Genomic DNA, 26698 nt, shown 5'->3' on the forward strand with positions numbered 1-26698 from the left:
ACAGACAGGCGGGGATGGGAAAGAGAGGCTTCTGCGACGCGCAGGCGCAGTGTGCAGTTTCTCGGCTGTGGCAGCGTCAGTGCTGCTCCGCTTATCCTGGACGCAGTTTTTTGGATAGTGGGAGTTTTGTGCGCGCTGCTCGCCAAGGACCTGCCAGTGCTACGGGGAGGGGGGGCGCATATTCTCGAGGCAGCTTCCCGCTACTTTATTAAAAAAAATACTTTGCTTTAAGCCTGCATTAATTTTTGCATACCTGCAAGTGCAATAAATAAATAAATGTTAAAAACGCTTTGGGAAGCAACGAGGGACCGATCGAGTCACTGTTGTTGGCGGGATCGTTCGTAAGGCTTCTGCCGGAGTGGTGGAACCGTTGCACATGGTGAAACCCGCTGACCTATGAAGCTGCTCAGTGGTGGGTCTCTCACCCCAGCCTACCTCGCAGGGTTGTTAGGGAGAAGAAAACGGGGAGGAGTGCCTGCACCCTGCGCCCTAGCAACTTGCAGGAAAGGAAATATGTTAATGTAATAAATGAACGAAAGCTCGACTTTGGTTGTCACTGACTGTTCACATTTTTTAAAAAAGTAAGTAATGTGATTGTTCTCCGCTGTAATGTTGCTATCCGTTTTTGTAAACTCGTAGGCTCCAAAAATGGCATAAAGTTGCGGGCAATCTCTAAAGCACAGCAGGGTCGCCATCCTCAGCTGGATAAGAGGCTCCTGGTTCCTCCAGAGCAGTGGCGTAGCGTGGGGGGTGCAGGGGGGGCCGGCCGCACCAGGCGCAACATCTGGGGTTTGGGCAAATCCACGGGTTAGGGGGGCACAAATCCACGGGTTAGGGGGCGCAAATTACTTGCCTTGCCCCGGGTACTGACAACCCACGCTACGCCACTGCTCCAGAGCGGAGAAAGTGCCGCCTCCCTCGCCCCTAAAGTTGCCTGCATCTTGGGACAGTGTTCAGACGAAATGTTGGGGGGTGGCGAACAAAGGAGACTCCAGTCTATTGTGAGCTGAAGCAAGCTCCTACTGCTGGGACAAAGAATCATGCAATGGTTGACCACTGCTCCATCCCCATTTAAAATGCATCCATCTGTACGCCGTTGTATCTTTTTAGATGAAACACACAGGGTCCTTAGGTGCAAGACCAAGAGCTCAGCAGTTTTCATATGAAGAAAGTTGAAGATTAATTTTTAGTAGTGCACTAGGTTAAAAACCAACAACCAAAAAGCCAAATTGGGTAGCTTTGCATGATTAAGTTGGAGGGAATGTATTCTCATAAAGCCCCAAATTCACATAGAACAATACCCTCTTCCTCCAGTTTAGGAACTCACCATTGAACAGCTAAGCTCTACATTCTCCCAATTGCACAAAAAACAAAGGTTGGCCCAGAAGAAAAATACCACATCTTCTCCATCCTGGGCTAGCTCTTTGCCACAGACAGGCATACCAGTTTTGAAGCGCTCTGCTTTTATTTTTATTTTTATTTTTGTTTTGACTATGGCAGACCAACACGGCTACCTATCTGTAACTGCTTTTATTGGGTTACCACTGTTCCAGTGTCCCCTCCCATTCCCCAACACTTGAGCCTACTGTTGATGCAGATCCAATCCAAATGCCTCTTCCCCTCATCGTGTAATATTTCAACAAAGCCAAGTATGCCTACCCCACACTGCATCAGTGAGACACAGTGGCTCGTGGCATTACTCTTAGAGAAACCATCACTTTGGGCAACAGGGAATTCCCATCTGGGTCAGGGATAGTTCATGAAAACTGACATAAGGCAGACCAAGAAGTGTGGTGGCTGACAGGCATCATGAAATTTGCTCCAAAGCAAGATTTGTTTGCACCTACAGGAGTGGGGAACCTTTTTCAGCCTGAACTACGCTCTCTTCTGGGCAACCTTTTGAGGGCCACATGTCAGTGGTGGGTAGGGCCAGATCCCCACCCTGGGTCAGCCACTATATCCCAGTCTCACCTACGTCATATAGTTATTATGAAGATAAAATAGGGGAAGGAGCAACCATGTCTGCTGCCCTGAGCTCCTTGGTGGAAAGGGAGGCTAAAAATTCAAGATGGTAAATGTAGTTTAAATGTGACACCCAGAACTGAAACAGTACTCCAGATGTGGCTTGACCAGCAATCAGAGCAGAACTTTTACTCCCCATGTTGTGGACACCATGCTTGTGTTAAGCTGAAGATTGTGTTTGCTTATATATCAGCAAAAATGCACTGTAGGTCCATGTTTAGCTTGTGATTGACTAAGAAACTTAAATTCTCACATGCCCAACTGCCAAGCTAGGTCCCCACCCCAACCTAAATCTGGCTCTTTTTTGGTACCTAAATGCAGGATTTGATGTTTATCTCAGTTGAATCTCAGTTGTTTGTAGCCTAGTGTTCCAGCCTCTCAAGATCATTTTGAATTTTGATTCTATCTTTTAAAGTGAGAGCTATAATTAGTCTCAGTCTCATGCCATCTGCAAATCTTGATAAACACCCCCTGAACCAAAGTAATTTATAAAGGTGTTTAACAGCCCAGGAATACAGCCCTGACAATTGAGACCTCTTTCTTGGTAGATAGAGCCATCAATGAACACCCGTTGGATATGGTCGCTCAACCAGCTGTGGATCCATTCAACAACAATTATAATCCAGCCCACATTTTACCATCTTGTCAACAAAGGTACCACATGAGTTTTTGTCAAAAGTTTTTCTGGATTAAAAAGAAAAGGAGATACAGTTTGTCTGGCATGACTTGGGGAGGGAGATTCCCTTTTTATTCACAGTTGATGGAGACACAAGGAAAACAAGTAAAAACCTGCAGACTCTTTTTTATTAAATTCTCCCATTTCATCTGTACAGAAAAAAATGCACATTATGTTCAGAATCTCCGTTAACAATTCAAAATTACACAGCATGAACATGTAAAAAGAAAGAACAGCCAAGATTTTGTACATAGAAAGGAAAAACAATTTACAAAAAAAAACATTTGTTAATGTTACATTTTTTAAAAGGACTAAGGGTCAGCCAACATTAGCTGTATCATCTACCAATTTACTGTCTCTCCAAAGGGCTGGTTTTGCAAGCTGCAGGAGGGGCACTGAATACGAACCCTTTTATGCCACCCTGAGTTGTTCTGTGCACCTGCATTTTGCTTCTCTCAAACACAAAACACGCCTATTCTTCAATCAAACACCACTTATATTGAGTTCCAAAGCATACCTGAAGGGAAATTGCAGCCTGCCTGTGATGCATTTCCAAGAACCTTGAGATAAGTCATTTAATTCTCTTTGCGCCAGCTAGGGAGCCTCTGGATGGAGGAGTCTGCAAGTGTCGGATGGAGAAGCAGTGCACCTGATGTTCAGAATCTACACAGAAATGGAACCAATTATCATGCTGGTCACAGCTGTCCAGAAGGACTAGCAATATGATAACAGGTGTCAGCACAAGCCGGGGGCCAGGACAGTGCTGGTACCATATGCTGGATGGCACCACTTCCTAAAGACAGTTCCCTCCACCCAGCACTCTTCCAGTTTGTTAGTATTAACGCTCTGGATGCACCTGTAGTGTGTATGTAGGAAGAGTGTAACTTATCAATCCAGTTGTACAAACTATGAAGCGGAAAAGGATGTGTGATCCTTCAGTTTTCCAATTCAACAAGTTCCTTAGCTTACTTTGGGACAAGAGAATACCCTAGGCTACATCTAAGAGCCACCACTAAAAGCCTAGAAATCCCTGCTCCTTAGGCTCCACCAGGGCTTTTCTGTAGGAACTCTAATCCTGTTATGCATAGAGCAGTGCCCAACCCGCGTACTTCCATCTCCAATGCATCAAAACAGGGGACCTTCCTTGAGATGAGAGCCAAGAGAACAGCATCAGCACAGCTTTAGATGAGACACAAGGAAGGAGAAGCAGCAGCAGCACAGGGTCCAGAAGCTGGAGGAGCTCGTGTTACAAGACAGTAGAGGCCACAGTGGTGAAGACAGCAAGTACTACAAGTTCAAACAGGGAACCTTATAGGGAAGAAGCAGAAAAACAAGCTCCCAATTCCTAAGTACTTTTCCAACATTCAAACTGCAGCACAGCCCCTTCCATCTTCCTCAAGCAGTTGCACGTATTCTGAGGAGGAAGTGGCAAGCACAACACTTACAATACAATGCCACTTTAGATGAAGGATCATTTTTGTAAACAGTCGTCCCTCAAATAAACCGCAAAGCAGGAATACTTAGCTGTCAGACTGAAACTGACAGGGTCTGAGGAGACTGCATGGAGGCTTAGGTGATGCTGAGACAGAGACCTGCAGTGCTTGGAACTCAAGAGACTGCTACTCGTCTCTTTTTAAAACAATGGCTCACTCAAGGCCACTGAGAGAATGGAGTGACTGGCTGGCTAATGCCTTCGGCAGTCTGTCTCTTCCCAGGCAACTAGTCCCCTCACGTGCATCTCGCACAAGCTCCTCCTCTTCGGTAGCATCACTATATGCCTGCAAAAACCACTGCTGCTGATTATGGGAATTTACTCAGGAGAGCATTTTTCTTTCATTAACCAATGGGGCACTCACACTAGGATCGAGGGAAGGCGTTGTAGTTGGCTGAAGGGAAGCAATGTAAGAATAATACGTTGTGCATCTTATTTGAATGCATGTGCTAGCCAGGATGGTGGGGGCATCCTCTCCTTTCACAGCATTTGCTGCAGGGTCACCATATGCAAGTACCAGTTTCTTCCCAACATTGTGTAGGATTCGGAAGATGATATGACCAAGGTTATTCCTTGCCTCCTACAGTATGAATGGCAGCTCTAATCACCCTGCAATTAATCTGCTGGCTGCCTCTCTTGCAAGTGACTTGAGTTGCCCTGGGAGCATCCTCCACCATCGCCACCCCATTTCAGAGTCAAGGTGGATTCCTTAGGATAAAGAAGTCTATGCCTTGTCTCAGAGTTAAAACACAGATTAACACAATACTGAAGGGCATCCAGGTGTGGTTGAAAGGGAGGGGGAGGGAATAGAGGCTTTGGAATGCACTGAGCATGCACTAGTTGGGGAACTATGGCACACACCCCTTTCCAATGTCACCATTCATAGATTCAGTAATATCAGAAGCAGGGGAAGGAAATCCAATCTAGTGGCCACAGTCCAAAAAAACCCTTCAGTACACACAGGCTTGCCCACTGATCTCTGATTTCCCTAATCATCTCTCCTTAATTTTGGAGGCCTGAAACAGTCAGTGGGCCTCAGGGGTGGGGTGAGATTCTTGCACAAGCTTTTCCAGTTTGCCATCCTCAGGAATACAAAGCCACACTCTGAACGACCTGCTTTCCAGTAGGATGAAAAATAAAGGTTTCCTAAAGCTAAAAACTTTTGTGCCTTTTACCAACACTTCAAGAGCAGCAGAAAATATTCACAGTAGTGGTATGGCTGAGTGTCCACATCATCATTAAGATCAGCTGGTCCCATTGCCAAAAGCCCCTCGCTTTTGTGACGTTAATGCAGAATGCTGAGAAGTTGACATCTGACTGAGCAGTTGCAGCAAAGCAGGAAAAGTGGCAGGGAGGGGAAGAAGATGTTGCACTCAAGCCTTGAGTCAGGCAGACTCATGATTTAGCCCTCTAAAGCATACAGGCAACCATGTCTAACAGGCTGATAGATATCCTACTATACACAAGGAGCCTGCACATGCGTATTTCCTCTTCTTCGAGTTCCTCCCTGTGCTCTCCAATCAACAGACAAGGAGCACACTCCTGCTCATTGCAAACAGGTACTGTTACTAAAAGCATCACTTCAGCAAAGATACCTCTCCCATCCAACTCTCAGAAAGCTATCCCCCCCTCCCCTCCCCCGTCCTTGCTTAGTGTAGGGAGCCCTGCCAGCTTCCCCACTTCCCAAATGGCTGATGATCTCTTTAGATGGATTCTTGACAGCAGAAAAGTCTTACACCCTCCCTGACAGTTCAGGGAAGAAACTTCAGTAACTTGTAAATAAGAACCCTATGGGTCTAACCCCTTTGGGAAGGACCCAAATCCTCGTTTTCTTCCAAAACCACAGCCTTACTACCCAAGACCACAGCTCCACCGTAGCTTGTCCAAAGGCTTCCCTTGAGATACAGAATGGTATTGCAGGGGGTGCCTGTAAGACCACTGAAGTTTCTTTAATCTGGTCAATATTTTATTAACCCCAAAGATTGGAGTGGGGGTGGAGAAGTATGGAAGGCATTGCCTTTTGGCAAAAACGGAGGAACAAGCCACAAAAAGAAAAAAAGAAGTACAACAGAATACAGTAACAAAAGCACAAAAACAGTAGAGATGATGACGGGCCTCTGGAGGCAACTCTTGCTGACTGATTATGTGCTGGAGATGCTTGTTCCAGGGTGAGCCAGATGTCCAAAGCAAGGCCAGCTGTGAATGGTGGGTGATGTCCCTTCCCCTCGGTCCTCCTGCCTAAGCCAAGGAGCACAAACACTTCCACACCAAGACCTACTGTCCAACACTATGTCTGGAACAGATCTTTAAAAATTTGCTTTAAAAACCTCTTGAGCTGCAGGTTGTCAGTCTGTCTGGGGAGTGAAGGCAGTTCCGACAGTATGAGAAAGAGAGAAAGAGAAAGAGAAAAAACTTGTCTACAGGCAGGCAAACAACAGTCGCTAACGACAGGGTAACGAAGCTGCTGGCTGGACCGCCAAGGCTGCACGTGCCAACTCGTTCCGAGGGTGGAGAAGCCATGGACGAGATGGGACACTCAGCTGGCACGGGCTGCTGTTCTAATGTTTGTACTCTCCGGAGAGGTGGGAGGGGAGACTATACAGAGGAGGGCTGTACAAACTGGGCAACGGGCAGGCAGGCAAGCCTTCTTTCCTTCCTTCTTCCCTTTGACTACCAAGGCAGGCTCTACCTGTCCTTCAGCTCTCGTGTCACTCGCTTCGTGATACGCCCACACATCAGGCCAATCAGGAACAGGATGCAGATGCCCACACTGATCACTGAGAGGATGTAGTTCTTGGATGGAGAGGTCATCACTTGCATGGCAAGATCAGAAAAGCCTTCCGCTGGGGCAACCTGGCAGGCAAGGAGGAAGAAGAGTCAGCTCCCAAACCAATCGTAACAGATGTCTACAATGTACAGATGAAATTTAGGTCAGTGCTTCAAACAAATCTTCTCTAAAACCACCCGATTTGTTACAACCCTGTATAGACCAGAATAGGGTTGCAGGACCATAAACTGGGCTAGGTCGTTTGTCCATGTTATGCTGGTGTTCTGCCAGCTCCTTCTCTCATAGGTGCTTATCTGAAGCTTCTTTTCTTCTTCACAGGCTTAAGAAATTTAAAATATATATTAAACAGCTTGTAAATTCTTTCAAATAAAAATAAACGAACAAAGTAGGGCAGGGAGATGGCATTTTCAGTAGTGGCACCTGGGTGAAGAAACACACCTTCTAAAGAAAATCACCTGGCACCAGCTTTGTGATCTTTTCAGAGCCAGGTGAAGACCTTTCTATTCACCTAGGGGCCTTTGAAGTAACTTGTTTTATGGACTAGTCTTCTTGGCTGTAAAAACTGTGTTTTGTGTTTTTAGTTTAAGTTTTAGTTTATCACTTTATATTGTACTTTAATTGTGCTTGTTTTGGGCATCAATCAAAGATTTTGTGTAATGGGTTAGCTTTATAAATTCCATTAATAAATGATTTTTTAAAGTATCTGATCCTATCCCTCCCTCACATGGTATTGAACACAAAATGATCAACAGCTGTGAAGTAGCAAGAGGAGTCCTATGCTCCTTATATCCTTTCAACTGCAAGCTTTTCCCTTGAGATTCAGGATGTTCTTTCTGTAACCAATCTCTCCTCAGCAGAGTGTGCAAACACAAGCCAGGGTATGTGCAGCAAGGTCTCTGGAGAGGAGGAGTGGGGATTCCCCACTAGGGTGCTACATGCTTGTCCAACAGCAGGATGGTATTGCCTTCCAAATTTCTCTCTCTCTCTCCCCATTTCAGAGGTCAGGAGCTCAGATATCAAGAGATGGGGCCCTGCTCTGTAACAGCAACTGTTACATTTTGTGCTGCACTTGCCCTGGCAAGGATAGCTTTCTACAGATGGAATTTAGAATTGCACAGAAGTGGTGAGGAGCCATGCTCGACATGCATATTAAGGCTCTCCATGCCGGTAACTCAGACTCGCTTCCAAGACCAATCTAGCATATTGTGTCAAGGATTGTCATTACGGTAGCAGCATTCCATCATGTGTTCACAGCCTTCAGCACCAACACATGCATCGTGCTGGAACCTTCCATCTGTTCCAATTCCCTCATATCCCCAACAACCCCTAGGCACCCAGAAGAGGTCTTCCTGGAGGAATAAAGTGAGCAGCTTTGCTCACCTTGGCAGCGTAGCTCCACATTTCAATGCGGTCATTAAGGCGCTTCTTACACTCAGGCTGCAACCTCACACGCTTGTCCTCCAGGGCCTCCATCAGACAAGACATCTCTGCAGAACAGAGGAAAGAGTGTTACAAATGATTGAAGGCACAGTTTTTCTCAGATCATCATGATCTTGATCTTCCCACCCTCTTGCTATTCTGCGTTTCTCAAGGTGACAAAACAGGTTATGACCATCACACCACTTCATTGGGAGGGGGTGGGAAAGCACTGGGGGGCTCAGAGATTTCATGGGCACCAGGCAAAATCATCAGGGGTGGATGCGGGCACTACATTGGTGACCCCAGTGTTTAACATATTTTAAATATATTTTTAGAAAATACGTATTGCTTAGAAAGGATTTTACTCATTAATCTAAACAATGATGATGAAAGTTGCATGAAAGTTCCTCTGTTTTCCCCCAAGTATCTTGATTTTTACCACTGGTGGGGGGATTCTATCCACTAGTCCTTCACACCTCTAGGAAGTGTACAAATCTATCCTAAGCAAAGTTGTTTAGAGTGCAATTGTGCCTAGACTTGTTCAATACCAAGAGCAGGAACAGAAGACTAAAAACGATTGACTCTGTGGAAGTAGCACCACTGGTGGCAGAGATGCTTCCTGGGCTTCTTAGCAAGCTGTAAGACTTACGTCGCCCTCTTCCTGGTGGGATGGCAGCACAGTGGTGCTTGATGTCAAGGGCACAGGCCGTATGAAGGACGGGGTCCACAAAGATATCAGCTTTACTCTCCTTCAACATGTTGAGCACCTCCTAGAAGGGCAGAAAATTGCAATGCACCCTCAATATAATGATTTGCATATTTCATCTTAACTTGCTCATCCTCCTGCTGCTTTATTATACTTGGAATACTTAAACCCTGCTTTATAGCCCTGAGCAGTTCTCAAACAAAGTAAGATTTTTTTTGCAGTGTGGAAGACTCCAGTTGCTTTCAAATGGAGCACATCTATAGTAGTCTACTCAAAGTTATGAAGGCATTGATGACTGTTGCCAGGTCGGAATTTGAAAGGGATGTGCTGAAGTGTGGCAACAGAAAAATGCAAAGGGGAAGGAATAGATGCCTTCCTTTGGCTGACTGAAGTGGACTGAGGAGCAGTGACAGAGGGGAAAGCAAATCACAACCAGCCCTAGGAATCCTTGGAACATCCAAGCTAGAGAACAAAGCTGTAGTGCCGAAGAAGTTCCGAAGTGAGGAGAATACCAACAGATTGAGCTGTACACAATCTAGCATTCTCCCCCTTGCCATTAGCACAGAAGCACACCTAGTTCTTTACCTTCTTGCACATGTCTGCTTTGATCTTTAGCAGATTCACTTTCAGGCATTCTTCCACTTGTCCTGTCTGCTCCTGGGCTGCTGCTTCCTCAGCGCACAAGCTAGAAATCTTTAAAAACATAAAATACATTAGGTTATAGTACCACAGGCCAACAAATTAGCCTCCTTTTGGAGGGAGATAGAACAAATTTATGTGACAAAAAGGTCCAAAACATGGAATCTAGCAAGGGAAACAAATGCAACCTTACTTTCCGGTTCAGTATATGTTAGCCCTTTATTACTGAGGAAAGGCTTATAGTGTAACATAGCCCAAAGGATTAGCAACATTATCCAGAGGTCCTCTACTGTGGATGTTGCCTAAGGCCAAGGCTGGAAGCTATTCCCTGACTTAAGCTAAATTCCAGCTGGCAGAGCCTGGAACAATTTCTGGAAATGAGCAGAGGTGACAAGCAGCACCTACTCTCCACCCTGCAAGAGCAGGATTCTATGCTTCTATTATAATAGTCTTTGCTCAGCAAGGCAATACTATTAGGGGCCGTCTACTCCTGCTTTTAAGCTTCCTGTTCCTTTCCAAATTCATGGGAGGCTTGTTCTCAAAGAGGTCCTTAAATATCAGTTACGATGAAACAAGGAGTCTCCCACACACTATTCCTCATAGCATGAAAAGGACCAAGGGGAGGAACTTTACATATCAACTTAACTCTGGACAGGATGATTCCATATGAAATACGAACGATTTTTGTGTAAGATGCTAAGCTGGGTTCCCATAATGCTTTGCTCTATAAGCTGCTCTTGGAGCAAATCTATTCTCTGCAAATTGCAAATGCCACTAAAGGTGACAACCACAAGGTGATTTTAAACTACTGGGGGATTCAATCAAGACCGCCATAGTTCAAACTGTATTACCAGGAGCTCATGAGAACTTGCCAACATATATAGTGTGAAGGAGGATTGAATTTGAAAGCTCCTACCTCTTCTGAGCAGTGCATCTGCAACTGAGGATCTAACCGGTAATCAAGAGCGGATTCCTCGATAATCACTCGAATCTGATCTTCACAGTCAGGAGAGAGACGCTGTTTAAGGGTGAGAACAAGAACAGTCATGCCGCAGAATCATTAATGCACATTCAGCACAAATCTTAACTACTAACCATTAACCACTTATCTTAACTAACTTGAGCAATCATGTATTTTTGGTGCATTTTTTAGCACTAAAAATCTCTTAAAGTCAATCTTTGACAGCAAAAGGCAGCTTCGTATATGGCTTTTTTCTATAGGGAGAATTCTTCATATGGGAAAACATCAGATGAGGCAGCACTTAGACAAAACCTGCAATTCAATTCAAGATGCAAGAATACAGCAAGCCAAAGCAATCTGATCAAAGAGGGTAATTATGTGTTACATTCACCACACCGGAAGAAGCTCCATGCAAGTGAGCCTCTGACAGCTGGGAATTCTGAATGCTTCCAGGGTGATAAGGCAGAGATAAGTCCTCCTTCATTGTTTACCTATGCTCATATTCTGTCTCCTAATATCCCTCAATATATTCATGAGGGAAAAGAGCAGGGCCATTTAGCTGATAAAGAGATAAGATAAGCAGAGGAAGGCTACCAGCAGCTCAATGATCACCTCTACTTTCTGTCTGCAGGTCCAAGAAGAAGCCTTCTCAACTCTCAGTGGCTGCTTTACACATCACTCCTTTTAACATAATGATTGCACCACTTAGGCTGATCAGTGACACCAGATGGATTACCAAAAATTCACTGTTCCAAAAAATAAGCTAATAACATAATGAATTGTGCGATTTCAATATAGTTACAACTTTTTCCAAATATAAGTGGTTAACTTTTAGGACTTGATAAAATTAATGTTAAACACTCTATTATTTACAAACATTAAACCGTGTATGGAACTGCATGTTTTCAATTGTCCCATCTTAAAATGTCTTATTAAGTGGGTTTTATTGATTTTTCTCTCATAATCAACATTCATTTCAAATGCTTGGTTGCTGGAAAAATTCTTTAGTTATTCAGCATGTAAAATTTACACAGCACACTTTTTAAATTTGAAGTTAAATAAACGTAACTTTTAAGTTTAGGTTGACTAAATGAGATCACTGTTACAAATTCCCAGAGAACCTGTATAACTGGGCCTAAGCTTCTGAGACCTGCCTGTATTTTAAACATGCTTGTTGACTGGCACACGCCACATAGCAGAACAATTCACTTTGGGGGCCTTCTGGCCCTAGGTCCTTATGAAACACATGCCCCATAAGTTACCTGGTCTGCGTATTTCAGCTTCAAGCAGGATATGACCTGCCCTTCAAGCTCGGAATCATCCTTGGCCTTGGTCAGAATGCTCTGGCAGAACTTGGGGATGTCAGCTTTGCAGGCCTTCCTGAGCACTGGATTCAGGCGGTAATCTACAAAGGAAGAAAGGAGTAAAATTAGTCATGAAGAGTGGCTGCTGGAATGAGGCGCCAGCTGCAGAACTGAGCCACTTTTACTAAGCAGTCTAGCACTGGAGTTCTTTCTGTCTGAGTTGCCCGTAATGTAGCCAAGTTGCAAGGCCTTGGCTCTCGGGAAACCAGCTACATACACACAAGGCTCGGCAGATGCCCACAATCCTGTGGGAGCATAGAAAAAAGGAACAAGCTGTGGAATTCAGCTTACCTGGTTCCCAGCTCTCATGGTCATGGTTGACCATTAATATGGAGATTGCTCCTGCTTCCCTCCTCCCCTAGTGCAAGCAACAAACCCTGGCTTAGCATCATATCCACATCAGCAATGTTGTTTGTTCTGCTCAAAGGATGCAAAAGAACAAGGAAGCCAAGAACAAGCTTTAGCTTTACACTATGGTTTGTTAGGGTCACAACAAACTACTATCCCTGGTTCATACATAACATTTAGGTATGGATTGTGGTTTGTAGGTCCTGCTTGTGATAGGGAGGGCATGCCAATGCTAAATCATTGCCAGGTGTCATGGATGAGGTGATATGAAAGCCTTCTGTGGTGGCTATCAACTGATGATGCACACAGGGTTAGGGATATCAAAATTTAAACGCAACTATCCAAACCACGCTGGTTTCCAACTTTGTTTTGTTCTGCCCAGTATTGCATATAAATAGAGCAGTGCAGGTGCTGCTTCCAGGCTGTTCTCATAATGTCTGTAGAAATTATCAAAGGGTGGGTGACTGATGTGGTTAACCCGATGCCATGGGAAAATAACCCAGGGGAGGGGGAAAAGGGGTGTTCTTAAAAAAAATTTCTTTATTCAGCAAAAGCTGAGGAACATACACCTGAAAACATACATAGTTATAGCATAGCTAAATCTCTGCATTAGGTGGCAATTTTTAAAAATTCAGGGTTATATCAAGCTCTTTCAGAGATCCTTTTAACTGGAGATGAACTGAACCTGACACTTTTTGTATGCACAGTATGAACTTTACTATTGGGCTAGGGAATCTCCTCTTCTGTTTCAAGTATAAGTAATAACTTAAAATCAGATGTTTTTGTAAGACCAAAAAAAAAAAAAAATCCCACCACTTTTCAAACAGGAAATGCTGAATGGTGAAGGCACGGGGTTGTGCAAGGAGAGGACAAATTATTTTAACACTCAAGAAAAGCTTGCCTTGGAGGGGATTATACCTACAGCAGACCTGAATATACATAACATTTATGCCACACAAACAAAGCAAAGAAGACAGTCTAGTCTGGCAGGCTGAACTTGGGATGCTGCCAGAGCCCTCCCACAGCCTTCCCAAAGCAGGATAAGCCTGTGATCACAGCTATGCACATGTGTGGGGAGGAAATAGATAAATGGAGAGTGGGTTTCCTTGGCTCTCCATTTATTTATTTACTACCCGCCCACAAAGCTACAATCGTGTAAGTAAAATAAGCATAAGATGTGAGTTACCTGTAAAAATAACAACCATAAAATATCATAGCACCAGCCCTTTCCTTAAAAAAGGTCAGTTCCTAAAAGCCTGTTGGAATACAAAAGTATTCACCTGCTAGCAGAAGGGCAACCAGGAAGGAGCCAGTCTAACGTCTCTGGGAAGAGAGTTCCAATGTCTGGGAGCAGCTACCAAGAAGGTCCTATCTTGTGTGCCCGGCAAACATGCCGTGAGGGTGGTGTGACTGAGTGAAGGACCTCCCCCGAAGATCTCAGGGCCCAGGTAGGTTTGTATGAGGGAATATGATCTTTCAGATAGCCTGGATCTAAGCTGTATAGAGCTTTATAAAGTCATAACCAGCACTTTGAATTGTTCCTGTTAACAGACCAGTAGCCATTGGAAATGCTTTAAAAAGGAAATCATTTGCTCCGTATATCTAATCCTGGCCAACAGTCTGGCTGCAGCTCTTTGGGCCAGCTGAAATTTCTGAGCACATTTTAAAGGCAGCTCCACGTAGAGCACATTACAGTAGTCCAGATGGGATATATCAGACATTTCAGGTAATAAAGATTACAGCCCTTAAGTGCAGACCCCAGGCCCAATTCCAAGAAAACCCCCACCATTACCTGTGTTCTGTGTAATCTGGCGCTTGGTAATCATTTGCTTGCATTTGGGATCCATCATTTCGCTGTTTTTGTTCTGTTTCAAACACTGCAGCATGTTCTTCGCATCTGCTTCTGGACAGAATCTCTGACAGAGGGAGAGAAAGCACCAACAAGTCAGCAAGGGGAGAGCAACAGCACTTCCCATCTTAAGCCAGGACTCGTGTTGCCTGAATGCAAAGTGCTGAAGAGGCACAAGTCAGGCACCACTGCACTTCCAGGCTAACTCAGAGGTTGCTTGGCACTGAATGAATTCTTAAAAGGTGTTGTGTTAATACCCGTGCCTATTAATGTCAGGAGAGGTGGTGGGAACGGCACCTCTAAATCAATGTACTTTTGCAGAGAAAGTTTAGAAACACACTGAACCAAGAACAGGACAGGAAGATGGGAAAAGTGGGGCTTCGCTCAGCTATAATTCCACATGAGCCTCTTGCTGGTCTGAGTAGTGTGAAGAGAAATCAAAGAGCCGCTGCACTTCCAAGAGCTTTTTTGCTGTATCCCCCTTGGTATCAGGCCTTTAGGGCATGCACCTGCCTAAAGTTCTGAGAAAGACTGAAGTTCTACAGAAGTTACAGCAGAGGAGAGAGAAAAAGCTTGCCTCTCAACCAGGATCTGACACTTTGCCATTTCAGTTTTACTTCTCTGATCTTTCACCAGATATGCTTGAATATCTGGTAGAAGATTAGAATATGGTGGAATATCAACTGCATATTCACAGTTTAAATATATTTAAAAATATATACTTGAGGGCAGAAGATGTTTTAAGATTAGAACAGTTTAAATCTTTCCAGAATGAAGAGTCAAGCTTGTACACTAAAAATGGTCAGATTTGGTTTGCACCATAGAATATTGTGAATATTAACAAATCATCCCATGCCATGCAGAAATGGCCTCTGGGTGTGTGTACAAGATGGGCCAATTCCCAATGCAAGATTTTGCCTTTGCAGACAAATAAATATGGAAATCAACAAAACTGAGAAGTCTTCATGAGCAGCAGCAGGCAGAAACCCAGTTTAAATGTCCAAAAATCTTCCTACAAAAATCCATGTGGATTCCTATTTCAAGGCAATGTCAGCTACATGTACTCTTGCATGGAGGGGAAATGTTACACTGAAAGCAACATGATGTGGCCTGATTCTAAGCCTCCCCTCATCAACCAGCCATCCTTACCTTGATCATTTGCTTGCAAACACGCATGAGAGTATAATCCAGTTCTGGATCCATCATCTCCGTCTCCTGGAGTTTGAAGACTTTCTGATGGCAGCGAGTGCTGAGTTGCTTCTTGTTTTCCTTAAGACACTCAATAATCTGCAGTTAAATAAATAGAACATCTCAAGGGTAACTGGACGCTAGATGGCAGCATTGCTAATCTGGGAGTAAGTAAATGACTCAAAGGCTTTAAAATAACAAAGCAAAGGCTATGGAACAAAATAGCCAAACCCCTGCATTATTTTAAGCAGCACCTCATCTAAAACAGGAGCAATAGTGGCATTGAGGAGGTCTCACCCACAGCACATTTTGGGTGAAGTATTCTAAGGAGGATGCTAAATTGAGGAGGGTTTAGAAGTACCAAAATAAATTATATTAAAAGCCAACTCATAAGATGGAAGTCACTGTGTTCACTTAGCCTAGGGGGGGAAAAGGTTTAGTGGCTGAAAGTTCAACTCAGCGAGTAAAAGCTCTTTCTTCAACAGTCAACCTGGTAGTTTCAATGTAAACTGGCCTCCTTTGGAAGGGTGGGATATTTTGTAGCCACTGACTAAGGAAGAGCTAGAGGAAAATTGAGCCCATGGAGAAGTGCTCTGTCGTGCTGGAGAAACACTTGCCAGTGGTGCTTAGGAAGTTGATCAGCCCATCCAGTGGACTTGGCTGTGAGTCAGAGTACAAGCAAAAGGTTTGTAAATCAAAGCAGACTGAAATGGGCTTTGATGCAGAATGTATTCCGGTCAAAGCCTTTCTTGCTAGGCAGAAACATCGAGAGAGAGAGAGAGAGAGAGAGAGAGAGAGAGAGCACTGAAAAGGCAGATCACCTGAGCATTGCCATAGGGGACGTTCTGGCAGTAGTCCCTGATGTCCGATTTGCAGGCCTCATGAAGGTCTGGTTCCAGGCGGATATCCTCAGTCTGCAAGATGAATCACATTGAAAAAGGATTCAGACTCAAAGGGAAGGTGGAAAGCTTGAACATCCAAAGCAAACAAAACCAATTAAAAAAAGTAAAAAGCCCACGAGAGAACCAAGTGTTTATCTTCTAACTAGGAAGCTTTCTGCAGGCAACCATCAGCACTCTTGAGGTTATATATTTATTTAATAGGATCTCTTTACTCATTCTTCTTCACCCTCATGCTGCACAGTGGATTACAACAATAATATAAATTTATAAAGCTGTTATAATTATAAAGCAAGCAAAACCTTTCCAAGTGGAACAGAACGCTTTAAATTCAGCAAAAGAGGCCCCACAAAACAAAGGCCAGGATGAAAGAGATATGTCTTCAGCTATGCGATGAAGATGCTAGAGATACTTCTGTAGGGAGGGACTTCCGCAATGTAGGGGCTGTCACAGAGAAAACCCTCTCCCAGGCTGCCATTCCCTCAACTTCTGAGGGTGATGGAACTACCCTCTACAGGTCTGAAAACCCTAGAACAGCTTTTCTCAACCTTGGGTCCCTAGATTTTGTTGGACTACAACTCCCATCACTCCTAGCCAGCATGGCCAGTGGTCAGGGATGATGAGAATTGTAGTTCAAGAACATCTGAAGATCCAGGGTTGAGAAAAGCTGCCCTAGAAGGTCGACTGGGAAGAGGCAGTCTTTCAGCTATTTGAGGCCAAAGCTATGAATCAAAATATAACACACTTGTGCAATGCAGTCTTCAGTTTGGCTGCCCAGGAGAGCTCTGGAAAAAATCCCTTAAAACACACACACACACACACACAGAGAGAGAGAGAGAGAGAGAGAGAGAGAGAGAGAGAGAGAGAGAGAGAAGGTGCTTGCAGTTCTATTGGTCCAAGGGAGCTGGTTGAACAAGAGTCTTAAACCCCAACAGCTGGGGCTGGCTTTGGCTCAGCAAAAACTGCCTTCTTGTGGCAAGGTGCCAGGAAAAGCCAACATTTGCAAAGAAGCCTGCTATAAGCCCGATTTAGAATATAAGAAATGGTAATTAGAGAGAAGGAAACTAGCACTGAGGGGCAGCCAAATATTTTCAGGGTAGCGCAAGCTGATGCAACCCTCCACAGAAGCCTTTGCAAAGCCTCAGAGTAACAAGAGGGCAACTTTTACCATTTCCAGCTCCTCAACACGTAGCTGCTTGCGGCACTTCATGGAGACCTGGTGCTCCTTTGCATCTCTCAGCGTGTCGTTGCGTACAATGGTGCTCAGGCAGATCACCACATCCACCCTGAAGAGGACAGAAGTGTTATAACACCAGGCTATCTTAGTGTAAAACTCTTGGGTATCACCCACTTTCTGATTAAGAGACAAATGTTTTTCTAGCATTCAAAAGCCATGAGGCCAAAATTCTGACACACACACACATACTTTTTCTTGATGTTGGGGCACAGCTTCAGGACATCCTCTTTGCAGGCCATTTTAAATTTGTAGGAGAATCTGAAATCTTTCATCTGAACCTAAAGAAAGAAAAGCAAACAGGCTCCTCTCAAGGTCAGGCACAGGAAGTCTTTCAAAGAATATCTGCTACTGCAGCCCCAGTCAATGGCATCTCTCTGCCCTGCTTCTTGCCTTGCCACCTTTGAGCTTCAGTTCAAGTTATCCCTTCTAGTGAGGCTAAGGTTGAATGCAACGGCCATCCAAATCACTATGGGTCCAACCACATGCACTGCCTGCCTCCAACTACAAAATGAGAATGGCAGATTTGGAAGGAACGTGGCTAAAGGCACAAAGTAGTCAACATCCGGAAGCTTATTTGTGGCAAATAAGCCAAGGCAGCACTGAAAAGGGGACTATGCCATAACAGTTCAAATTCCAGCAGACAGGAAAATGCCTTTGGCCTTCCAGAGCGAAAAGGGATAATGGCTGTCTGGCTCCCAGACTCAGTCAAACTAGGGGATGCTGGAGAACCAGCCACACTCACCAGCTGGAAGTGTGTGACTCCAATTGCACACTTTTCATTCATCTCCTTCTGGTGTTTGTTCTGAATGAGGCACTCCATGAGGTCTCCTGAGTCAATCTGGTTGTCTGCCACTTCCTGAATGGGATATTGGGGGGGATGGGACAGACAGACAGACTAATGACAACCTGTCGGGAACCAACTCCCTTCCTGGAAGTCTCTGTACCTCAGTTGAGGAAGCAACGGGACCCATGATTTAAAGCTGGAGAAGGTAATTGCACCTCTCTGGCTTACATTTGAAACCTGATTGTTAAAATGACTAGTCAGGGCCTGTTAGCCCCAGAGCTCTCAAGTTGCTTTACAGCTGCACATGCCCCCACTGGACCCAAAAATGCAACACAATCTATTAAATGCCATCAACACATTTTGCAATTTAACCCCGGCTGGTATGCCAGAGATATACAAAGACTATGCAACAATAGCTGAATTCTACATACTCGCTCCTACTCTGTATAATTTATTCTGGTTTTGTGCACGATGAGCATCAATAAACTAACAATGAAAAGTCCTGCACATGACTACTGGAAATTGTTTCACCCACCCTTTATATTCAGATATTTCAGCAGGCACCAGCTAAAGAGTTTCAAGCGAAACCAGATATTTGCTTTTAGAAAATGGAAGAAGAAAAAGGCCAGAAAACTGAATTACCACTGTCCCATTCTGTGCACCAATGGAATCACAGCACACATGCAGTCTTGCACCTGCTTGCTATGACTTTTGGGTATCCAAACCAGCACTGTAATTAAGGCTAAGTTCTGAGCAGGGAACTGGGGATGCAAGAAGGCTGGTTGTGCCCTTGAGAATTATGGACATTCCAGTAAGGTATGCTTAACATGAAGAGGGAACTACAAGGCATGCACATGGCTATGGTCTTCCTCCCCTCAACTGATACTAATGGAGGAACTCCACACTCAATCCTTATCCAAATTAGAACAAGTATGAGTAAGAGTTACTTACATGGCAGAAGGTCTGGATAATTGGCTCACATGCTCGCATCATCAAGGCTTCTATCTGAATATCCTACAAGAGGGAGAGAGAAAGCAATAAGTCCACCCAAGGCCACACCCAGTTTTTCTGACAGTTCACACTGTTGCTTATGTTATGTTTGTACATCAGTGTGTGAAAGTCTCCTGGGATGTGAGCATCCCTAGAGACAAGCTAGGAAGACTTCTGTTGACAAGAACAGCTACTGTAAGAAGTCATTGAGAGCAGGAACAGGTTGCAAAAAATATCGCTTAAAGCAGCTTTTCCAGCTGTGCTGGCTGAGGGTGATGAGAGGTGAAGCCCAAAGCATCTGGAGGGGGCCAGGGTGGGGAAGGCTGCCTTAAAGTTTGCTGCCCCAAATAAAAGCTAACTAGAGTTGACCAAAACACAGCCATTTTAAGGAAATGATACCTGCCATAGAAAGGCACAACTTTTACACATACAGCTGAAAGAAAGAAAGAAAGAAAGAAAGAAAGAAAGAAAGAAAGAAAGAAAGAAAGAAAGAAAGACTCATTTACATGAATACTCCTTCTTTCTAATGATATCAGGCTTGAGTTACTTTATCTGGGCAACCAATTAAGATCTGATACTTTACCTTCTTTCTTAGATGACTCAAATACATGAAAATGGCACCCTTTTGAAGATACTTGGGAGGGCAACCCACAAATCAGCAAGCCATTCACATGGTGCAAGTCTAACAACTAAATACTGGAGCTTTCCCTTCCAGACAAAGCTTACTTACTTCAGACTCCAGCTCTGTAAGGTTTCCAACAATGTCTCTGCATTCAGCCGCCAAGTCATCCAGATGGTCCTGGAGACATTCAAGTTCCTAAAGGAGACACAAAGAATCTTAACACAGAACAAATGGGTTCATCTCATTAATCCCTTGAAAGCCACCCAAATGCACCTTGCTATGTCTCTGGGACATCTTTCGTTTCACCCCAACCAACACCACACTTCTGCTACGGACTTTAAAAGTGGTGTTTAGAGACACTGCAATGCAACATAACCCCTGGGATCAGCAAGTCACCACTCTGGGTTGCTCTAGGTTAGATAAATTGGGACAAACAATGCTTTGCTTTCTCCTGATGCACACATGGGTTTAGTGCCTTCCCTTCACTAATTTAGCTAAATCGAAGCACAAAATGCAATACAGAAACTTTTGGACATTAAATTTTTTTAATATTCAGAAATGTTTATGGAGAAAAAGCAGAACCAGGGCATTTAAAGAGAATGTGTTTTGCTTTCTAACTTATAGAACAATTTCAACATGAGATTATTGGTTTAAATTTTTAAGATACCTGTCCAGTCTCTGTTTTCTCACTGCACCACTTCCCCAGATCTATCATGCACTTGTCCTGGAGAGCTGGATCCAGTTTTACATCCAAGGCACGCTGGTGTAGAATTCGTTGTACTTCTGCCCTGCATTCCCGGGATAGCTGCCAAGAACAAGTGTACAAATTTGTTCCAGATGAACAACCCCAACTGCTCAGATCTGGGAAGGAAGGTGCTCTTTCCAGCATTAGTAAAAGTAAAGTTCTCTTTATGCTATGCTTGGTCACCTCCCACACAGGCCCAGAGCAGGCCTCCCATGCAGGCCCCTCCCCTCATTTTTTTAACCTTCCCTGCAGCTTAGATGGACAAGTCCCCACATCCAGACAGAAGGTGTCTAATTGAAGGACAAGTCTAAACAAGTTGTCAAAAAGTGAACGAGATACCGTGGCATCACGTGTGTGGAGGGGCTGGCTTGCTGTTTAAGAGAAGCAGCCAATAAAATACAGACAAACAAGCCTAGTGCTAGATTGGTAGGGATAACCTCAAATCTCCAGGCTAGCAGAAGTCAGAAGGATCTGCTAGAGCATGGCAAGGACTCTTTGGGGATTTAAAATTCTTGGTACTCTGAAAACGGTGCCAGGGACAGGCAGCTGTGCATGGCATCCTGCACAGATTTTACTACTGAAACCTAAAAATTAATTAGACATAGCAAGTGGAGACCCACCATAATTCATATTGGCAGAAAAAAGGAGAAAGGCACTACTCCATTTTTCTCCTCCACAAGGAGAATGACTTGCAGAGCAACTGAGCAGCTGCCAAGTCTGTTCAACAGTTCTTTCCTGAGCAGGCACACAGCTGCAACCAGCCACCTTCTTCCTTCAGAAGGTGGGAAGGCAAAAAGGTATGTGGCTATCACTTAGGCGGCAGAGGAAGAGGCAGCAGACTGTCGTCTCCTCCCCAGCTTAAGTTTTTAAGCTGGAATACAAGGCCAGGAAGTCATGCAGTGCACCTTTTTCAAGGTTTCACTATTTCAGGCTGTGGTGGGAGATGATGTTTGAGAACTCCCCACTTCTCCCCAACATGCTAGTTCTGCCTGTGGAGAAAGTTTACATGGGGGAAGCATTCACACATGGACTCCCTTTTTCTTCCCACAGCCCCCAAGTCTGAAATGACTCAACCCAGCAAAAACTGCAATCACGTGAATTCCTGATTGTGCAGCTCAGCTCATCACCAACCACACTCTAATTACCACCTACAGGATACTGATTATCTGTCTGGTGGTCACAACTTCACCAGCCATTCATGCAACAAGCCACCTATTTTGTTTCCCCACCCTTCATATGAAGAGATTTCCCACTATATTCAGCACTGACCTCAGCTACAAAAAGCAGAGGCAAGACCACATACCTTAGCTACAAAAATGTTTCCTCAGGCTTCTTCCAAAAGGCTTTTAGGGGAATTCCTGCACTCCTGTTTGAGTCTCCAGAGGCTCAAACATTAAACCCCAATCTCAGAGGGTTAAAACAGAAGCACAGGGTCTCCATTTGTTATACCTACCGTATTTTTCGCCCTATAGGACGCACTTTTTCCCCTCCAAAAATGAAGGGGAAATCTGGGTGCATCCTATGGGGCGAATGCAGGCTTTCGCTGAAGCTTGGAGAGCAGGAGGGGTCGGTGCGCACCGACCCCTCTCGCTCTCCAGGCTTCAGGAAGACATCCGCAGCCTAGGCAGCCCTGCAGGAGGTCCCGCAGGGATGTCTAGGCTGCGGATAGCAGCCTGCCACCCGGCATGCGAGGCGCCCTGAAGCAGAGCGCCCCTCACGCCGGGCATACATCCGCAGCGTGGGGAGCCCTGCAGGAGTTCCCCGCAGGGCTCCCCACGCTGCGGATAGCAGCCTGCCGCCCGGCGGGCAGTTCGCCCTGAATCAGAGCGCCCCTCGCGCCGGGCAGACATCGGCCAGCCCCACAAGCTCGGGGGACAGCGGGGAGGCGCAGCGCCGCCATCCCGCTGTTCCTCGACCTGGTTCGGTTTCTCCAACCTGCTTTTGGGGGGGAAATAAAGGGGGGGGAATTTCCTTTATTTCCCCCCAAAAAAACTAGGTGCGTCCTATGGGACGAAAAATACAGTACTTAGTTGTCACAAAGCATCCAGGTGACCTGTAGAGTGGACTATAGTTGGCTTGCCTCCATGCTTTCCCCCAGTATAACCTGCTCAGTTTCTCTGCTGCCTTAAGAGATATTCAAAGCTTACATTTGAAGCCACAGATAAACTAGCACATGCCCCCAAATCACATTCATTTTCCAATAAAGGAGGACTGCTAAAGCAACTGACTGGTGCCTACCCTCCTCCCCTGTTCCTCTGTACGATAGGCATGTCTGTACAGGCAGGAGAAGATGGCCCCAGGAGGAATCATCTCACTCGTCTCATTCCAGCCGCGTGTATGGCAAAGTCGGGATGCATCTCCCTGGCACTTGCGGTAGAGCACAAGATCCAGTCTGTCAAAGTAGAAGAATCAGTGAAGCCAACATGAGGTTCTAAAATGCCCTTTCTTCACACACCTAAGATTAACAGCATTTCACTTCAACACAACATTTCACCTCTAGAATGTAGTAAATCAGAAATGAAAACCTTAATAGGTGCAATTTCCATTTAGCCATACAGGTCACTCGCAACTTGCACAGGGGTTATGTTCCAGGGACAGTGCATATACTCAAAAACACGTATAGTCAAATCTCTCCCACATGACTATCCTTACCTTCTGGAGCTCTTGTACTGAATGAGTCTTATAACACCCCCGCCCGCAGGCAAAGCAAAGAGTTTTCCACAAGATCTCATGGGACTGTCTGAGATTATTCAAGATCCTCCCAGAGCCCAGTAAGCAAGTCTGAGAGCTTAAAAGCTCTTTTTGTGCTGGGAAAACAATGTGCAAAAAGAGTGTTCTCAGACGTCCATGCATTTAATTTGTGCAATTTCAACTGGTCAGCCATCAACTGCACAAGTTAAATGCACACAAGTTGCGATTCACCTGAGTAATAAAATTGAGAAATATTTAAAGTCTCGCCAATAAAATATGTGGTTTTTTACTGCAACCAATTCCAACTGTGTAGCAGTTTTGCAGTTTGAGATTTTAATATGATTATGAAGATTTTCTGTAAGCCACTTGGGGCTATAAAATTTGATGCAAATGTTAAAGTGCATTGGTACACATAAGAATGTGAACGTACATAAGAATTTTGTTCTTAAGGAGCAAAAACAATTTAAACCCTACACTAGAAAGAAATATGTCCTCATGAGAAACAGGCCCTATGCTCTTATACCAGCCAGCTAACTGTGATCAGCTGGAGAAGCCCTCCTAACTATCCAACAGTTATCATACTTTCAATTTGGTTTCTGTGCAAACTAAAGTTTTTAAAAAGCATAGTGGCACCAGTACTTTAGAACGCTGTTCCTACTGTAATCACAAAGGCCTTAAGTGTGTTTAGAGAATGTCAGTTAGCATTAAGCCATTTGTTCTGTATTTCATGTTTTTATAATCGTATGATGTTTAAACATAATTATAACTTGATGGTGTTGTACATCACCACAATTTTTTCTTAATGAGCTGACAGTTCATAAAACACTATTAATAATACGTAAGTACAGGAAACTTTACTTTTGACACAATGCTTACACGGAGACACCCTCCATAGTTAGGCGGAGGCTGAAATTTGGGGTGAGAGGGCATTATCCTGTGGTGCACATTCATTATGAGGCAGCTCTTGAAGGTTATGCCCAGGCCAGAACCTCTACTTTAATTTGTCTCCCCCTCCTGTAGCAGGCATTGACAGAAATTTGGGGAATAATGGTTGTGTATAAACATCAAGTTCTCCAAGTTGTGAATGAAAATAACTCTTTCTGAACCTCTAGCTAGTGACTAGAGAATTAAAGCCACCCATGACCCCACAGTACAAGACCTTTTTGACCCAACTGCCGCTGCTAGAAAGTCCTGCAACAGAACTGCAGGGCCCCTGAGGGTCCCCATGCCCAGCACTCACTTCCAGTCCCGTGAGATGAAGTACTGGAGCTCCAGGAGCCTGTGCTCACAATCTTCCACCATCTTCTCTGTATACAAATGCTCCATGAGGCAAGAGAGAATCCTATGGAAAGAAAGTCATGTTATATTGATATATGCAATCTTCAGGAGCCTTCATACCAGACATTGCAACAAGGAGCATCTCACTGGTGGGAGGGGAAGGAGGTATTTGTAGAAAGGGGGAGCTGAGTAACTGCATGCTTTAAAGCACATGTGCTTCTCCATAGTGGTCTACCTTTGGCCTGTACTTTCCCACAGCTTGCATTTGTAAGGGTGATGAGAAGCTGTTGCATAATAAAAGTCTGCCTGTATGCCCACAAGAAACCCTTTCACCCCAAGTCAACATCTCTCTTTATGTAAGAGAACATCTGAGTCCATCTCTTCCCCCAGGTTTAACAGGCTTCTTTCAGCCCAAGCTAAAACAGCAGTAAACTGTAGCAAAAGCAGGGGATCTCCATCACCTACATGGGGTCTCCAGCACGGATGTGCTTGCAGGCTGTTTGTATCACTGATTCGCAGGCTTCGTTCAATGCTCTGTCAATGCGGTAATCAGCACCAGGGTCTGCCTCCTGGATTAGAGTTTGAAGCTGGAGGAGGAAAGAGAAGAGGGGGGAAGAGTTTAACAACAATGGCAGAGTAGTTCAGGAAGGTGGTTTCCTGGCTTCTGTTGCTGGCAGAACTGCAAAGCTAACCTCAAGGGATTCTGCCCCCTTCCCATCTCATTTCAGTACCAGCTCCTGAAGTGGAGAACATCTTTCAAACATTCCCATGGATGTGAACTGCTCCCTCCCACACAAAAAGGGCTAACCGTTTGCCAAGGAAAAGCAGCCTTTGAACAAATGATTTATCTTCCAAGACCAAGACCAGTTAATGGCAAACAGCTAAGATGTGCCAAATGGAAGAGCATTCTCCCTTGTGTATGACTCAGCCAGAACCAGAGTTTTTATGTTGCTGTCACCTCATCTGCATCCAGAAACTGCAGGCATGACTGAGAAAGCCAAGGTGTCAGGTCATCCCTGCAGCATGGGGCAATCCACACATTTTGCAACTCTGGGGACTTCCCTGTTCTATTTTCAGTATCCAAATGACAGTACACAGAGCTGAATTGTGCAGCCAGCCACATCACCAGGCCTTCTTGCCACTAAAACTGAAGGGGAGGAGAGCCAAGAGAGCAGCAGGAGCAGGAGAATCTAATCTCCCAAACCCAGAACCTCTGGTATGTACATGAGCAACAGGGGCCTTCCTGAGAAAATGGCACAGGGGCCTGATGTAACAAAGGACAGCCTGGGGCTAGGAACATGTGCCTAGTGCTTTTATTTGTGGTATGTGGGCGGTGAAGAGGCAACTGCTGAGACTGAGTTGAGCATCATGCTCATAAAGGTATACTAGCAGAGAAGTGGTCTTTCAAGGATTCAGACTCCACTGAAGCATGACTTGAGCAGCGCAGGTAGACTTATGCAACACAGGTTGTTTTGTTTTTTTGCTAAAGCAGCAGCAGCAGCATAAAGCAGCAGAACTAAATGGCATCTCACCACAAAGGCCTGAGAAAAAGCCAATGGAGCTTAAGAATTCCTTCAACATGTAACACTCACTCTTGGAAATTAAGCTCTACAAAGTTGGAGGAGCAGAGAATGGGCAGATTTCTGCACTGATTGTTTCCTAGTGGAGCCCGTAGCTTGGGAATTAAGCCAATTTCAAATTTAGGAATCCGTTTACATCACAGATCTTAACCTCAACTGAGATGAATCTAGTGAAATGCTGGGGGTGGGGGGCATGGGGCAAAGCCATTTATTCATGTGGCCATGGAGCCATCACAGACCACAGAGCCTTTTTGCTTCTTTTTGCTCCCCTTGACAGAACCACAGGGCAGCATTTGCAGATATCGGGGCACTTCCCATTTCTTTGCAAGCAAAGCTCTTTCCAAGAAGCCAAACTGCCAGGTTGCATCACGCAACAGTACAACCGTACTTTAGCCTTTCCCCACCAGCACGTGTTGCAAT

General features: G+C 44.8%; 1 protein-coding gene and 1 long non-coding RNA gene across 2 annotated transcripts in view; one reads left to right on the top strand and one right to left on the bottom strand.

Annotated features, from left to right (window-relative positions):
• The first annotated feature begins 33 nt into the window (after window positions 1-33).
• LOC310767906 lies at window positions 34-4331 on the top strand. The gene is made up of 2 exons (XR_014551117.1): window positions 34-581; window positions 2571-4331. It is a non-coding gene; the product is annotated as an uncharacterized lncRNA (long non-coding RNA).
• The window catches only part of GLG1 (golgi glycoprotein 1), a 65759-nt gene continuing 41869 nt past the window's right edge, over window positions 2809-26698 (bottom strand). The window contains exons 9-26 of the mRNA XM_083625153.1: window positions 25164-25285; window positions 24661-24762; window positions 22968-23121; window positions 20652-20789; window positions 20093-20179; window positions 19324-19386; window positions 18331-18444; window positions 17778-17866; window positions 17520-17637; window positions 16274-16366; window positions 15414-15551; window positions 14208-14331; window positions 11966-12108; window positions 10659-10760; window positions 9689-9796; window positions 9047-9167; window positions 8359-8465; window positions 2809-7043 (exon numbers count right to left, since the gene is read on the bottom strand). Coding sequence (XP_083481279.1) covers window positions 6876-7043; window positions 8359-8465; window positions 9047-9167; window positions 9689-9796; window positions 10659-10760; window positions 11966-12108; window positions 14208-14331; window positions 15414-15551; window positions 16274-16366; window positions 17520-17637; window positions 17778-17866; window positions 18331-18444; window positions 19324-19386; window positions 20093-20179; window positions 20652-20789; window positions 22968-23121; window positions 24661-24762; window positions 25164-25285 — 2091 coding nt within the window. The 3' untranslated portion in view covers window positions 2809-6875. The remainder of the gene's footprint in view (window positions 7044-8358; window positions 8466-9046; window positions 9168-9688; window positions 9797-10658; window positions 10761-11965; window positions 12109-14207; window positions 14332-15413; window positions 15552-16273; window positions 16367-17519; window positions 17638-17777; window positions 17867-18330; window positions 18445-19323; window positions 19387-20092; window positions 20180-20651; window positions 20790-22967; window positions 23122-24660; window positions 24763-25163; window positions 25286-26698) is intronic.

The sequence above is a fragment of the Podarcis filfolensis genome (assembly GCF_964270895.1).
Source record: "Podarcis filfolensis genome assembly, chromosome: 8".
Lineage (NCBI taxonomy): Eukaryota > Metazoa > Chordata > Lepidosauria > Squamata > Lacertidae > Podarcis > Podarcis filfolensis.